Raw genomic sequence first — 17,634 nt, forward strand, 5'->3', positions numbered from 1 at the left:
ATTTAGAAAACTGATGCCCCGAATTGGGCGTGTTTACTTGGAAACGATTACACTCTCAATGTTCCTTTAAGCCTACAACGGTATTTGCAAAAGTTTCGTCCGAAGAATCGTCATTGACACAAGACGTCTCGTTCATATATTCTCGCAGGAAAAAGATAACTGTACGATCAACACTTTCAAAGCGGCCACAGCATCGCCAACACTACAGCAATAGCACTGAAAGAGTCATCGACGCTAAGCAAATGTCTTCTGTTCAGTGCGACTTCGAATGCCCGGGTGAGGACCGTGAAGCAAGCTTCTGTTCATCACCTCGTGATGGAGCAATTCGCGAGCTGGAGAGAGCCAAGCTACGGTGCCTTCACAAGAAGCTTATTGCGTACATTGAAAAGGTTCACGCGATGAAGAATGAAGCTTGCGCACAGGTGAGGTTCATATGATAGACTTTGGAGACAAGAGATCTGATGCTGTTGTATTGTGCACAAGCAATGACTTTCATATGGCAATGTTTCCTTCAAGGAGCAAATATTCATTGAAGGATACGCGTTACACAGGCATTGGGGAGCCGACATTATTTACGGCCGGGGTCGAAGGAGTCTTAGGGGGAGTCACTAAAAAATAGAAAGGGGGTTGCTCAAAATGGGGAGAGAAAAAGGGCACTCAATTTTTGATGCAAAATGAATTGAAATACCTCTCAGACTGCACCATTTCATACATCAATTTCTCAAATTATCGATGCAAGAGGGGAACCCCCTCTCGTGCCCTCCCCTTGGGATGTTCTAGCAGTTTTACTGAATAAAATGAAAATTGAAACACCTCTAAGATTGAACCAGATTGCACTATTGCACACATCAACTTCTTAAAATTTTCCACTCAAGAAAAGGGACAACCCACCTTACATTTTCCCTAACCTCCCATGGTTAGTGCCCTGTCAGATGCCTTAGTGAAACCCCTGTCATGATACCCATGCATAGTAAACAAGACTATATCGTTGAATACTGGTTATACCGTGAGCTTTATATCTACATATTGTTGCGACTTTGAATTTCATTTTGTTGGTTTCACCTTTTCCAACCGTCGTAAGATAACCGATGATAATCTAGCAGAGTACAGCAGAATTTGAATGGCCTTTACTATCGCTGTATTTTTGTAAATTTTACAAATACATGTATTGATATTTAACTTTTTTAAGTTGGAGGGGGTCAGTCAAAATATCTGTGTTAGAGAGAGGGTTACTGAATTCATCATGGTTGATAGGGGAGTTACTCGAAATTTCAGAGTTTCCGATGAAATTCTTCCGACCCTAAGGCCATAAATAATGACGGCTCCCTTAAAGATTGTTGAATGATATAGGCGAAACCAGGCAGAATAGTTGTCATTTTGTGGTTGTCTTACCATACCCTTTCTTCCCAATGTTTTGAAATCTTGTTTGTAATATGTGTGACCAAACGGATATCATGAATATTAATTAACGCTTGCTCTTAGCATTGTAAGTGGCCTTAGTAGACATCTAATTAAAAAAGGGGGCAGATTTCTGTTGGTTTACAAATAGTGATGAGTGGCCTTAATAACAGACGGACGGAGTGCCATGTTGGATGGACTAAGTTAAGGGAGGTTATGAAAAATGAGATGAAGATAATAGGTGGGAGGACGGTGAAAGGAACCGACTGACGTCTTGGGTTAACAAAAGAGAGACACATGGACAAATGGATAAACGCCAGTTTAAGTGGCAGTTATGCAAATTACCAGCTCTGTAGAGTAATGTTCTTCAGTAGCCTGATGGTATTTCTGGTTTCGCTCATTGGTTTTGATGATTCATAACAGTAAAGAGTTTGCAAAATAACCAATAAAAGATCTTCTTGTTAAGCTACAGTTAACTGAAGTTTTATACCGGTAAACATATATTAGAACAGCTTTCCTTTTAATCGAGCTCTAACTTTGAATGACTCGACAAAATTCAGATGAGCTATGCCAAAATATAGATTGGAGAGGTTTATAATTGTTTGAATATGATCTTTCTGTAGACTGATTCTTCTTGCTTCGTGGAACACATTGAAACTTTAGAGAAGGAGATCAGAGAAATTTACGAAAAGGAATTGGAAAGGATAAGGGAGAGACATCGTTTCGAAAAAGAGCTAAGTTCTGAAGTTGAATCCCGCCTGAGAAAAGGTAAGAGAGTGCGACTTGAGAGCAACTGATTGGGTATGAAAAAGCGAGGATTGACAGAAAGCATATAAAGTCGAGAACGTCACTATTTTTTTCAATAACCGGTTGTATTGTCGTTAAAGCTACTAGTATGTTCTCAGTTGTCTGAGCAGGTATGAGGTATGTCTGTATTTATTTTGCTCTTTCTAACTTGATTCTGTGCTTTTGGTTTCAACAACGTTTTGCCCTATTTTCTCTATGTCCCAAACTCGGGTCACTGCCTCAAAATTTATTGACGCTCTGACTCATCTGTTTTTGTACACTTTAGTGCATCCTAGTGCCTAACATTATGTGAAAATGACCTGTACTTAATGTTTGCAGCAGAGCCCTTCGGCTATATGACTGAGACGATATCTCACAGGCAGCAAATAAACTATTTGCATGTGATATACATGAGCTAAAAATCTGATCCTGTATAGAGTTCGACGTCGCTTTGTTTGTCATTGGCAAGTGTGCATTGCAAGTTAGCTTCTTTCTGGAACTTAGTAGATTGATACGAAATAATTTCATTGGCTAACTTTGGACTCTGCTTATTTTGTTGTAGTTAAAAGTGATATGACTACGAGAATTTGCAATCTTTAATTTCCTTGCTATTAATCTACCATCTGCTGTTACATTTTCAAAACAATTATAAGCACATTAAAAGCATTATCATTTTGTTTGGAGACCAAAATCGTTGTACAAATAGGGTTAGGCGATATTGTGGAACATTTACAATATATGATGGAAAGCAAATGATGTGATTAATAGAGAAGTTACATTTAGCGATTGACGCTAATTGCTATTGCTAATTATGTCATTTGTCCAGAATGCCAGTAGATTTAACCTGTCACTGACTCACATGCCACAGGATTTGCTCGGTGCTGCAAGAGGCGCAAGCGCTTCCACAGACATAATTGACAATACTTTCGGAATCGTCTTACAGTCATTTGATGTTATCTGAGGCGATTGTAAGTCTGACACTAATACTGGTGTGGTCCTTGATTCCTGTATTCTTGGTTCTTTATTTAGATGTTCAACTCTGAAGAGCGATTGCGAGAAATACGAAAAAAACAATCACCTCTCTGGAAGCTCGCTGTGCAAAACTTGATGCTCAGAATAAGGTATTGAAAGTCATTCGGGTATTTCGTATCTCGAAATTACCTTTTTTGTCAAATGTTTACCTGTCTGATGATTTTGCAAGGGCACCCTCTGATTCATCTTTCAATAGACTAGTTCACCACGGCATGAGGCTACTCCGCAACAGTTGGACTTCAACGCCGATTGTACATGTCTTTCACTACAGAGTTACACTTTCCTGTATATACCATCTCCTAAGTATGACTATTGAACTAACTTGATCACTAGGTCATTAGGTCATTAGTATAGATGATGTTGTTCTCCTGATTACTGTCAGGCAATATTACCCGACGTAATTTCCCTGTGTGTAAGAGGAAGAGGTGTCCTGCCTTGTGTTAATGGGTCTTTCAGTCAACACAGTTTCCAATACCGCATTCCACCCCACAAACCGTTACGTCTCGATACGAACCAAACGAGACGACAATACCTAGCACACTAAACAAGTTGGTATTCTACAGACCTACTCATGATTCCTCCATTAAACAGCATCTTGAAATAGAGGTCAAAATGCACGCCAGAAAGGTAGAGCAGAAGCAGAACCAAGTCCTAGTGTGTAAATGCCAGGACGACTTTGAAAATCGCATGCGGCAGTACAAGTGCATGGTTGAGTCAAGATACAGACAAAATGTGAGTATAGTCTGAACGACCAGTGTGAGTGGGCCGGAGTGTGGATCTAACAAGAGCGCACTGATGTTTCGCGGTAAAAGAGTCAGTTGCTAGTATACACTTAGGCTCAGGGCCGCCTCTGGGCCTGGCACAAGACTGAATAAAAATTAAATGATTGTCGTAATCCGTGTATAGGTCCGATTTTCACGAAAATGTCAGCAAAGACGTATTTTAGCTCGAAACCAAACAATGGTGTCCATTTTGATGCCAATGTTTCCATGGCAACCATCTAGGGAGTGAAAGTATCATGATTTGACAAATGCCATTGAAATTGGCTTAGAATGCTACAAACATTTTTGTCAAAAGTCAAATGTCCATCAAGTATACGTAAAATGTACAACCGAGAATTCTATCACATTTGACCTTGCAAAGTTGAATGACTACAAATTGAGATCGAAAAGCTGTCGAAGAAGAGAAGACTGAAACAACAGAGAAAATAAGAAGACTGACTAGTATTAACGAAGATTACGAGGGAAAATTGCCTGCTTGGACATTCAGGTAAGGTGTCTTTGATTATTTTTTGTATTTTTGTGTTTTGTTAAATGTAGTGGAGGACAACAGTGTTGTATATTTTCTATTGAAATCCAGTGTGAACTGAAAGAATATCTTCAATTCAAATGCGATCATGCGATGCTACATGAGCCAGACTGTCACCCGTCGCTCCTTGGCCATTTTCAAGTACATGGTTATTTCATCGCGAAACTGTATCAACTAATACGCAAAAGCATAATATTTGCTTCAATTGGATTTTACTGATAATGGAATCGCCGTAATAATGACGCGGAGTACGATTACTTTGGCGTTATTGCAAGCTATTTGCTGCTTTTCGTAACACAGAGCAAAAACGACCAGAGTTCAGGGTTTTTTTTTGCCAACAACATGTACATCAAATCATCGTATGTCATGCAGTAGTGTATAATGATAAACCCAAAAGCTGTGAATTGATGTGAAATTATGCTGATATCTGCTCATGCACTGCCGTACGCGAGTTGAATTTTAGTCTGCCACCTTATACCAGTGGATGCAATTCGTTGCCAGTCTGCTCGCGATTGCATTCTCAAAACGCTAGAGAGTCGACTTTTCTGGTAAAATTAGACTGAAAAGGGTGTATAAAATAAGGTCGTTCTCAAAACACTACTATTCAAGTTCTCGTTCATTGCATCTCGGACACTGTACTCGAGCAATAAACTTACTGACGTTTCGTTACCACTATAATAGTGAAGGCAGAGGCCTTGGTATTATTTTTCACTCTATGTTGCTTTTCATGTTGCTGTCGATGTAGCTATTCCAGTTTGCATAACGTAACTGTTTCATCGTAGTCGGATATACCAATAGTGTGACGTCATAATATAGGAGTAATATTCCTATATGATCTCACACTTTTGGTATAGTATATGATTATGACTTGGGTCCATGTATCGGAGATTCACCTTATTCTATATTTACACTTATAGTATATATACTGCATATATGTGTGTGTGTGTGTGTGTGTGTGTGTGGTGTGTGTGTGTGTGTGTAAACACATTATTTATTTATTTATTTATTTATATATATATATTTTCTTGCCACTAAATGAGCATTTATGTGACGTACAGATGAAGGAATTACAGGAGAAGATCGCTGAATATTCTGAGGAGCTGAGGAAGGAGAGAATGGAAAAGTGCTTACTCAAAGCTGAAATGGGGAAGAAGGAGGAACTAATTTCTTCCTTGAGAATCGAGGCAAGGTCGCTTTTGAATTTGTTTTTCTTAATTGCTTTATTCGTTGTCGAGTGTAGCCATCGAAGGAAAGTTGATCGTGCGCAATATTTAGTGTGATATCCAGAAAATGTGTAACCATTTAATAGGCTTTGCTGGAGATTTGTAGCCTCCTCGGGTCGTGGAGCACCTTCGTTATTTCTTTTTTATCCTTTCTGTCTTTCAATCCAAACGATTATCGAGTTCATACAAGCGGGTCATCTCTGTATATGCGATCCGATCTTACTGTCCCCTTTTGGCGAGGATACTGAGAACGTACCGGCCTACAAGTTCACATGTCGTAGTACTACTCCAATCAGTTTTCCACAGTAACGCCAGACAAGTCCCGATTTTGATCCTTTCGCAATATGGCAATTAGACGGCATACAAAAACGATTGCCGTGAGTCAATACTTGCGTCAATGTAAATGCCGGGGATATCAGTGTACTGCTTCGCAAAAACAATTTATTGACGTAAAAGAGCTTCTGAGATTTATTTGCAGAAATATACAATCATATCAAGTTAGTTTAATAACCTGTAATTCGCCATATCATGTCAACTTGCCGGACCAATTAATCGATGATGATGATGATGATGATGATGATGATGATGATGATGATGATGATAATTTTCAGCCGTAACAGACCTAATGTTATCGTTTATTTTGTCGGGAAGTTGTCTATTGACTTTAATTATTTCGCTTTTCGTTTGGTTGATGTGTACATGTCGGTTCTTCATGAAGCTTTTCCTTTGTCTTGCAGTCTAGAAATGTTTGCTCTTTAGCATGTCCATTCTTTGGTTGACCTCAGTTTATTATTTGCCGCTGTTTAGCATGTTTTCATGTTTTGTATTGTATGTGTATGTGTATGTGTATTAAATTTATATCCACATTAGATTCGCAAACTTCAGTGTGACAACGCCAAAGTCGAGCAGGCCGCCATTCGTCAGCGTGAGGAATTAGAAGAAGAAATCAAGAAATCGGCAAGCAAACTAGAGGAGCAGCGACGGTTGCTGATTAAAAAATCAACGGAAATGAGAATTTGTCTGGATGAACCACATTTGCCTGAAATCGATGCTTTAAAGAGACTGATTGCCGAGGAAGACGCTAAGTATATTGGGATTTTTATGGCATTTGATGAGTTTTTGACACTTTGTGACGTTATCATTGGTTGAGATCACTATATATCATGACCCTTTCTTTGCTCAAGACGCCTTGCTTGCCGTATGTGCTGAAGGCCCCATTTCCTCAACCCCTGGCTGTAGGTCCCGGAATTAACGACATAGATGAAATTCGATCGGATTCGAACTCAAAATGTACGGCACCGAGTCACATAGCGAAGACATCACAGTCAAAACCGCTCGGCCAAATCATCATCCTTGCCCTGCGAGCTCTTAATGACGAGTAAAGTCAGGTCGACATTCTTATCGTTATCTTTGCCGTTGTGATCGGAAAGCTGATAGAAGGAAGAGGGATGGGCCTTTTTTTCATTGTTGTACTATACCGTCTGATTTGTTCAGCCTTGTCCGCAAACTTGGAAAGTGTATGGTAAACTCAGTTCAGGTTCAGTGACCCTGACCAACCACATTGACTTGGCACACTAGTAACTATGGTAAAGCACTAGTGGAGCACATGCAATAGTTTAAGCAGTAGCACACTGACGACACAATGGGGACTGTGACAGTATTGACATCCTCGACAGCAGTGACAGCTAGAGTTCCCCCATAAGCAGATGTCAGCTGCAGGTTTAAACAGCAGGGGCCCGGCTGTAAGCAAGTCTATATAGTATGTCCTTCTCAACGATGCCATATTCATAAAATTGATGCTGTCTGTCACTAACACGGTAAACATCAGGTGCAGCACATCCCAAATGCAAATGTAGAATCTAGCATCTCAAGATAATTTTCACCTAATGATCAACCGGAAGTCAATATTTTCCAACAGCCAAGCGTCACAAATTTTACAATATATACCAAATTTCGACATTTATTCCTCCTTTGAGAAAACATCAGCTAGATAGACTCCCGTAATAGCTTACTGATTCGTTCTATGTGTCTGCTGTCTGAGTTTATTTTAAACTTTGGGTAGTCCTCCAAAACTTCTCTTGTCAACAATAGGGGACTCTAAAAGCGATGGCTGATATTTTGGGTTTTTTGGGGGGGGGGAGGAGGACTGTTATAACTTTTGAAAAAACATGTCACCTCAGCCCCTGCTGTTATTTGGCCTGTGCCATTACGGTACCGGACGAGCTTGGAACTCCACTCGCAAAGGGCAACAAAGCTCAAGTTCAATTATATTCAAAATCCTGGCAGTCTGCCCTATTCCTAATACAAGTACACATCATCTTCTCGTTACTGTATTTTGGAATATGACATGGTGGAGAATTCGGGTATCAATTGGCTGCCTCTTCATAGAAATGTATGTTGGTAGATATATACTTGACTATTGAATGACAACAAACATCTCGAGCAATGGCGGGGATATTAATGTACTTTCCAGCTTCTAACAAAATGCAGACATTTGGTTCTGAAGGCAAGGCTTCTCGTATAATATTATGACATAGGTATTTCTTCAACAATGGGAGTTAATGATAAGGTGACCGATTTTTTTAGCCTTGACATTTTATGGGAAATATCGCGTAGATACATCGAGAATTCGGCAATTAAAACAATTTTTCCATTTTATTTCAATCGCAGGATTATTCCCGTGAACTTTCGATTCTTATCAGCATACCTTTTAATTATTTTATGAGTTTCGTTACTTGATGATAAAACGATTGCAAGACAAGGGGCTAACTTTTAAAATCTTCTGACTTTTTATTTCTTTAGACTAAACTGTGCGATGCTGAAGCCAACAAAAGGGTGTTATTACGAAGTTCAGTCACCATGTAAGGGAAGGCTATTCACCAAGTGCCCTTGAATACGGAGACAGTGCAAGTCTTGCCTAAGAGAGGTAATTTACTGTGAAACTGAAGCTTCACAGAGCATAGTGAAATGTTGCAAACTTTCGACCCTGATAATTAAATTTTACCTCAGTAATTTGTAGTACTTTTGCATAAATACATCATTTCAAATGGACACAGTAAGTAAATATGATAGGACTCTTAAAATGTACGCCAGAGAGAATTATTTATGGTACAATATTCCATTAAAATCGTCACCTATTCAAAACTCCTCTCTGCTTCAAAATCTTCAAGCATAAGTAACAAGTATTTACCCACCTAAACTATCTTCGTTACTTCAAGCCGTCCATATATTGATGTCGGCATAATAGCGGCAGCCATTTGTTATTTTGTTTATTAATTACAGACGTATTTCGGACACAAAACAAAGTAGTCACGTTTAATAACGGGCTTATCTCCACGTATACTGTGAACCATCATGATTGATATTTTACGGAGTTGTAAACGTCACCAGAATGGAGCGATACGCATAAGAGTATACCACAATGCACTGTAACCTGAAAGTCAAACCATGATACAACCTAGACACTTTTTGTTTCTTTGTTCTCAATCTGTCTTGCCTTTTCCCAATCGTCTGCATTCCCAATCACGACCAATACCGGCATTAATGGTCTCGTCGTCAGCACACAAGGGACAAGGCCAGGCAACTACAATAGGCGCTTGTACTAATAGGCCTGAAAACGGGGTCGGGTGAGTACATGTGTTCATCCACATCATTTCCTTTTGTAAAAGGCTGTCCCTAACAAAAGTAGATAACGTCATCAAATGGGTACGAACAAGAAAATGCGCGTATGTTTCTAAACAGGATGTATTAGAGTTAATCTGAAGTAGTAGTAAAACATTGTCTGGAGAGTCGTTAAGCGTATCGAAATTTGAAATGAGCTACGAACCGTATCTTAAGAATGACATAAACACTTTGATATTGATAACATCAATTGGCCAAGACAAGCAGTATGTTTATCGATAGGACGTTCATACTGAGCTCGAGCACATATGTAACATCATGTGTATGCTGCTCCCAATCCAAGTACACATCGTCTTCTGGTTAACGTATTTTGGAATATGACGTGTTGGAGATTTTGGATATCGATACTTGAAAATTGAATGACAGTAGATGTCTACGAGATGTCAGGGACGTCAGTGTGCATTCAAATATTCCAATTAACGTTCTGTTATTATTTGTAAGGTTTCATTATTTTATGATTTGACTATAAAAGATAATGATTTAAGGACAATGGGCTAACATTCGAATGTGTGGATTTTTTATTTCTTTAGACATGATCCTATTAGCCGTATGCACAGCCTCCTTTCCGAGATGCACCGCCATGTGAGGGAAGGCAACCACTCAAGACTCCTCTGAACTTGAAGCCGGTGCCGGTCGTGCATGATAGAGGTAAATAAACTCAAACTTCACAGCACGTGGCCAAATTTAGCAATTTTTCGGCCCTGATGACTCAAATGTTTGTACGACTGTAATTTCCTGTGCTTTTTGTAAATACAGTAGATCATTCAAAACTTCTAACTTGTCGTTTTTAAATAATATTTCGTGTACAGCTCTTTTTCATGTTATGTTGATGGTAAAGGGTGAATGATAACTTTTTGTCTATTTACCGTAAAAAAATCAGTCTTCGTAATCGTCGAAATACGCACGTCAAACCTAAAGCGTTTCGTGGTATTCCGGAACTACAGTTGCAACTTGCAAGTAAATAAAGTAAACAATTGTAGGTGCTTTCCGCCTGATATGTGATGTTGCCCACATTATGGTCTATGGTCAAGTTGCTGCAGGGGCAAAACAGACATTACAAGTCTACATTTTATCAACATTTTCTTTATCGAAAGTACAAATTTAGGCGAAAAGGGATGGCCAAATGGCGGAATAGCGGTGTATATGTGTCTATCATTTCTATGACAAAGCACTCTATTTGGTTTACATTAAAAGTGTAACCTGCCAAATAAACAAACAAGCTGCAAAATCAGGTTAAAGGGGAAGTTCACCAAGGATGATTTTTACATATGTGGTAGCTCTGTGGTCATTTACCCAGGAAAAACTATTTTCACCATTTATAACTCGCAGGATTTTTTACAAAAAACGATAAAATAGTACAGGAAGTTGCCCATGTAATTTGAATCATGGGAAAAAAGCTCCAAACTTGGAGCTTGCATAATGTGATATGGAAGGGACCATCTTCGGAAGGGTATGGCCCCCACATTGTCCACTCACAGTAATATAGAAGTAAACAGCAACACAAAATCTGACAGTGGAAAGTTAATATTATAAGTGATTCATTGTTTATGCAAGGATAGACACTATAAACAAAAATTATGTATATACGCAAAGCCTGGTTTAAGCATGGGTGAGTGGACGATGCCATACCCATGGGAAAATGGTCCCTTCCATATCACATTATGCAAGCTCCAAGCTTGGCGCTTTTTCCCATGATTCAAATTACATGGGCAACTTCCTGTACTATTTCTATCGTTTTTGTAAAAATCATGCAAGTTATAAATGGCGAAAATAGCTTTTCCGGGGTAAGTGACCACAAAGCTAGCACATATGTAAAAATCATCCTTGGTGAACTTCCCCTTAAAGTAATTGCGCCTCTACTGAAACAGAAAGTAAAAAAAAGCATCTCTTCGTACAGCAAATCGCATGTGAGAATGAGTGCTTTTTACTCTTAATATCACTTTCACGAAAGAGACAGAAAGATATACACAATTTTTTATAGAAAACGAATTATTTATCATCATTTCTTACATAACATGTAGCATTGGAATGGAAGCGTCAATTCAGTCATATGCGGTCTTTTGGCATTTAACGCAATTTTGTCATAATAATTGCTTCATCTTATTTAATTTCTATGATTGAAAGAGTATTCGGAGTTGTACTTATTAATTAATCTTTCCTTTATGATCCTTTCTTTGAAAATATTTTTTGTCACGTACATTCCTTCTTCAAAAAGCCAGTTGTACCGGTAAATTTGCCACTTTCTTCGTGTTAAAAACTGTTTTTATAACACTCTCTTATTAGCTTGTAAAGTGGACAGTTACAACAAGATGAAGTCACTTGCTTAACATAAAATAGTGGGTAAGGGGACGTGAGGGGCACAGTTCAAACAATGATAATACCTTAGTGGACTCATGCAACTCTTTTGAGTACACACAAACACACACACACACACACACACACACACACACACACACACTTCAGACTGGTGCAGAACATTGTTAAGTGTGTGGTCTCTTTACAAAACAATTACGACGTTTTTGCACCAGGCAGAATATATGGACAGCCCCACAGAATTGAGATTTACTAATGCTTGCAAAATTGTCGGTATTGGTACGTGGTAACGGTTACTGAGGTATCGTCTGTTTCTTTCTATAATCGGTATGTGTCATTTTTGCTGCGTGAGGCAGTGGACTTTGTCTCCGGTCCAACTTGAAGCCTCATGCAGTATAAATGACACTCAAATTGCACTACGCTGTAACATTCCCCGATACCTTATTGAACATAGTAAGCACGAAACGGAAAATATCGCCAAGAGAGAACTATTTATGATATTACATGGCATTTACAATCGTCATCCGCCCCAAACTCCACTGTTTCAAAACCTTCAAGATTATAAGTTATTATTATTATTATTGTCCTTTATTTCAGGTCGATGACCCATACAATAAAATATACACTAAAAAACTACATTAAAATATTTAAGAAGATATACACTCAAAAAACTACATTAAAATATTTAAAAAGATCAAAAAATGGTGAATAAAAATCCCTAATAGAGAATACTCCGACTGTGTTTCCAAAAGGTGGAATGAAAATAAGAGTCGGAGTGTACACAGCTGTAAATAACAGTATTTCTGCTGGCCAACAGACGTTGACAAAATGCAAATAACATCCTACGATGCAATGATGTAAAATTCAAAATATTTCTAATAGCAAAATTATGACTCATACTAACATCACGTTTAAGATCAAAGACTAACCGCATCGTATTATTATAGGCCACCTTCAATTTTGACATTTGTTTAACACTATATTTACACCAAACATTTAAACAGTAAACACTGTATAAAAAACTTTTAAAAAGAGTGCACTTCACTTTCTGAGAACATCTGCCAAAATTGCGAACAATGAAGTTGGCTCTGACGTACAAACATCGGAGCTGCCTTTGCATATCCACATCATCGTCAACGGAGGAAGACATAACATATCCTAAATATTTTTTGCTGTTTACAAAATTAAAGGTTTCCAAACAAATATACACAAGGGATTCTAGCTGGTTTCCAGGACTTTGCAAAACTTGCCATACACTCTGTTTTTTCAGTCTGGAAAAGAATATCATGTTCATCTCCATAATGCTCACAGATGTTTATCAATTTCTGTAATGCTTTAGTTGAAGGACATATCAGAACTAAATCATCTGCATAAAATAAATGATTAATAATACAGTTAGCCAAGCAGCATCCAACACCAGCCAGCTGAAGCTTCCGACTTAAGTCGTCAACATAAACAGCAAATAAATTGGGTGAAAGGACGCTACCTTGACGCACACCGTTGATGACGCTAAAAGGTTTTGACTTGGCTGATGCCCAACGGACAAAGAATAATTGTCGACTATACCAGAACTGTAAGATTCGAATAATGAAAAGAGGAATATTATTCCTAATCAATTTTCCAAACAGGGTCCAGTGGTTTACCCTGTCGAAGGCCTTGGTAGCATCCATAAAACAGAGAAATACAGGTGTATTCTGTCTTTTGTAAAAGTCAACAATTTCTTTCAACACAAAAATGCACATGTCAGTGGAATGATATAGAGCAAACTATCCTTGTGGCCAAAAAGCCCCTGAAAAGTTGATGTCGGCATCAACACATCGAAGGCAAAGAGCGACAGCCATTTTGTTTGTTTATTATGATTACTGACAAGTGGCAGGTGTATTTCGGGAACACCAAAAAAGTGCCCACGTTTAATAACCACGTATCTCCATTTTTACAGTAAAACATTACGATTCACATTTTGCGGTGTAGTAAACGTCACCAGAATGGAGCGATACGGATATGAGAATACCACAATGCATTGTAACCTCAAACTACAACCATGATTCAACCTAGACACTTTTTCTTTCTTTGTTCTCACTCTGTATACCCTTTTACCAATCGTCTGCACTCCCCATTACGATCAATAACTGCATTAATAGTCTCGTCGCCGGCAAACAATAGACATGGCAAGTTACCTACCATAGGTGTTTATGATAAAAGGCCTGAAAACGGGGACGGGTGAAGTACATGCGTTCATCCACATCATTTCCTTTGTAAAAGTTATGCCTAACAAAAGTACATAACGTCTTCAAATGGGTCCGAACAAGGAAATACATCTATGTTTCTAAATAGGATGTATTAGAGTTAATCTGAAATAGTAAAACATTGCCTTGAGAGTCGTTTAGCTTACGAGATTTGATACGAGCAGTAAAAGCATATCCTAAGAATGTAATGAACACTTTTGTATTGATAATATCAATTGGACAAGACTGGCAGTATAGTTATCGATAGGACGTTCATATTGAGCTAAACCACACGTGTAACATCTTGTGTTTGCTGCTCAAAATCCAAGTACACATCATCTTCTGGTGAATGTATTTTGGAATACGACGTGGTGAAGAATATTGGGTATCGATACTTGAAATTGAATGACAGTTGACGTCTAAAGTAATGTCAAGGACGTTAATGTGTATTTCAACATTCGACTTAATGCGGGCATTTGTTCCGAATGGCAAGGTTTCTCATATAACATCATGACATTCCTCGCCACTAGAACATAACTTGAAACATTTTGAATCCCCGATATTTCTATTTCATTGTTATGTTCCCATGTTCGTACTGCCCTGTACACCAAACACTTATTAGATCCTTACTGAAAACGTAGGAAGAAACAGAGCAATGCTGCTTCCTTGTGAAACTTTTCAACATTGAATGGATTTCAAAACCTTGCATAAACCTGCCACGGTGGCGTAATACTTTTCATTATAAATATATAATGTTACCATTGTAGAAAATAGTCCTATCAACTTTCCGTTATCAACGGTGCCGTTTCATTATTAAGATTTAGACTATAAAAGTTAAATGATTTAAGGACAGTGAGCTAACATTCAAATCTGCGGACTTCTTATTTCTTTAGACATGATCCTATTAAGCCGTATGTACAGCCTCCTTTCCGAGATGCACCGCCATGTGAGGAAAGGCAACCAATCAAGAGCCCTCTGAACTTGAAGCCGGTGGGGGTCGTGCATGATAGAGGTAAAGAAACTCAAACTTCACAGCACATGGCCAAATGTAGCAAATTTTCGGCCCTGATGACTCAAATGTTTGTACGACAGTAATTTCCTGTGCTTTTTATAAATACAGTAGATCATTTCAATTTCTAAGTTGTTGCTTTTAATAATTCATGTACAACTCTTTTTCATGTTCTGTAAAAAATCACCCTTGGTAATCGTCGAAATACGCGCGTTAACCCAACGTGTTTCTAGGTATTCCCGAACTACAGTCGCAACTTGCAAGTAAATAAAGTAAACAATAAAAAATGAAGGTGCTTTCCGTCAGATATGTGATGTTTCCCACATTATGGTCTTTAGTCAAATTGCTGCAGGGGCAAAACCGATATTACATGTCTATATTTTACCAACATTTTCTTTATCGAAAGTACAAATTTTAGGCGATGCGTAATGTATATCATTTCTATGACAGTGCACTGTAATTCCTTGGAGGTTAAAGTGTGAACCAGTTAAATGTATAAAAAACAAGCTGCACAATCAGGTCAGAGTAAGTTGCACCTCTACCTGAAACAATTATAGCAACAACATGTCTCCGTATAGCAATTCGCCTCCTCTGTTTCAAATCCTTCAAGATTAAGTATACAGCAAACTATCCTTGTGACTCAAACGCCCTTCAAATGTTGATGTCGGCATCATCACATCGAAGGCAGAGAGTGGCAGCCATTTTGTTTGTTTATAATGTTTACTGTCAAGTTTCAGGTGCACTTCGGGAACACCCAAAAAGTGGCCACGTTAACGTACGTATCTAAAAGTTTACTCTAAGCATCAGAATTGAAATTTTGCATTATAGGAAACGTAATCAGAATGGAGCGATACGGATATGAGTATACCACAATGCATTGTAACCTCAAACTACAACCATGATTCAACCTAGACACTTTTTCTTTCTTTGTTCTCACTCTGTCTTCCCTTCCCTAACTATCTGCACTTCCATCACGACCAATGGCTGCATTCATGGTCTCGTCTTAAGAAAACAATGGACAAGGCCAAGTCACTAATGTCATAGGCATCAGTAATAATAGGTGCGGGTGAGTACGTGCATTCATCTCGTTCATTTGCTTTTGTAAATGTTATCGCTAACAAAAGTAGATAAAGTCATCAAATGGGTCCAAACAAGAAACATTGTCTTGAGATTCGTTAAGTGCATCGAAATTTGACATGAGCTACAAAACGTATCTTTAAGAATGCAATGAACACTGATATTTGTAAAGTCAGTTGGACAAGAACAACAGTATTTTTAACCAATAGGGGCGTCTATATTGAGCTCCATTAAATACTTAAGGCTACAGAAGGTTTCTGTATGCAAGTACATGTACGTTGAATGAATAGTCATCCAAAAACAAACCAATAAAATAACATCATCAAACTTCACTTCCAAATGATAATATCTTCATTTAATGGTTTCATTAATGGTGCATTTACTTTCAACACAGGACACTGGACTTTCTTACCCAGCATATGTTACTTCTTTTATTTAGGCGTGGCCACATTTTGGGAGCCTCTGGCACATATCCTCGATTGCGTGTCATACGGGACCAAGATTGACTTCCTGCAATTACCCAAGTGTTTCCTGTAATGGTTCCTACGCTCGAAAGTGAATATACACTGAACATCTGTTGTAATTTCTTTGTTTTGTTATGAGAGACACTGCTAGTAGATTCTGATAGGTCTATGCTGGCAGTAACAGAAATTAGTATCGTAATGCCAAGTATGTGTTGTGCTGCAACAAGATAGCTGGAAGGAGAAACCCCTGATCAATATAGGTCTGCATAATTTCATTATAATGAACGTTTTATTGCACACAAATTGTGACAGGCCGTTCAAAACATAGCGGTCAAGCTCGGCATGGTGGTTTCTATTTTTGTCTATTCTATTCTATTCTATTCTATTCTTTTCTATTCTATTCTATTCTATTCTATTCTATTCTATTCTATTCTATTCTATTTCTGCCCGATATATCAAATGTGAGGGTCATTCTTCGCTGTTATCATGCATCGGAATACAGCAACGAGTAAAACTGGTGTTCTGTGACCTATTAATTGTAGTTAAACACGCCTGATGAACGAGATCACAGTGATACTCACTTTATAAGTGTCATGTCATTTATCATTATAAAAAGCAGTGTAGACAGTTTAGAAATCGAAGATTTCGGCGATAATGTACATGAAGCCTTCCTATCATGTTTATGCAAATCACAAAAGTAAATAATTAATAGTCTCTGAGACTGCATCTCATGATGCTTGCTCCGTCAAAACTCATGTAAAATCTGTTAGAAAAATACGGAAACTGTAAATATCTTTTCATATTAATGTTAACTATTTGCAATGAATATTGTTGTTTTTTTCTCGATCGATTAAAATCTCAATGACGGAAAATATACATAAGATTTAACTAAATACTCCTTTCAGTCTTTTTTTTCTACTTTTTTTTTCATCATTATCAAGTTGAATGAGGTATTGTAATGGGATGACGAACATCACTTCCAAAGGAAACCTTAATGAGGAATTTAGGCAATTTTATATTGATTTTGCACAAGGAATGATTTCTTTTACTTTGAACCCACAAATTAAACATTAACAGTTTTGAGTAAATTTATGTTGTCTTTTTTATTTAATTAATTT

The 17,634-nt window shown here is 38.0% G+C and overlaps 1 protein-coding gene across 1 annotated transcript in view; it reads left to right on the forward strand.

The window, feature by feature from the left end:
* Window positions 1-242: 242 nt before the first annotated feature.
* The window catches only part of LOC139148535 (myosin heavy chain, skeletal muscle-like), a 48,883-nt gene continuing 31,491 nt past the window's right edge, over window positions 243-17,634 (forward strand). The window contains exons 1-7 of the mRNA XM_070720023.1: window positions 243-422; window positions 2,022-2,166; window positions 2,622-2,665; window positions 3,808-3,948; window positions 5,583-5,708; window positions 6,618-6,832; window positions 14,860-14,978. Coding sequence (XP_070576124.1) covers window positions 243-422; window positions 2,022-2,166; window positions 2,622-2,665; window positions 3,808-3,948; window positions 5,583-5,708; window positions 6,618-6,832; window positions 14,860-14,978 — 970 coding nt within the window. The remainder of the gene's footprint in view (window positions 423-2,021; window positions 2,167-2,621; window positions 2,666-3,807; window positions 3,949-5,582; window positions 5,709-6,617; window positions 6,833-14,859; window positions 14,979-17,634) is intronic.

This window comes from Ptychodera flava, chromosome 13 (assembly GCF_041260155.1).
Source record: "Ptychodera flava strain L36383 chromosome 13, AS_Pfla_20210202, whole genome shotgun sequence".
Lineage (NCBI taxonomy): Eukaryota > Metazoa > Hemichordata > Enteropneusta > Ptychoderidae > Ptychodera > Ptychodera flava.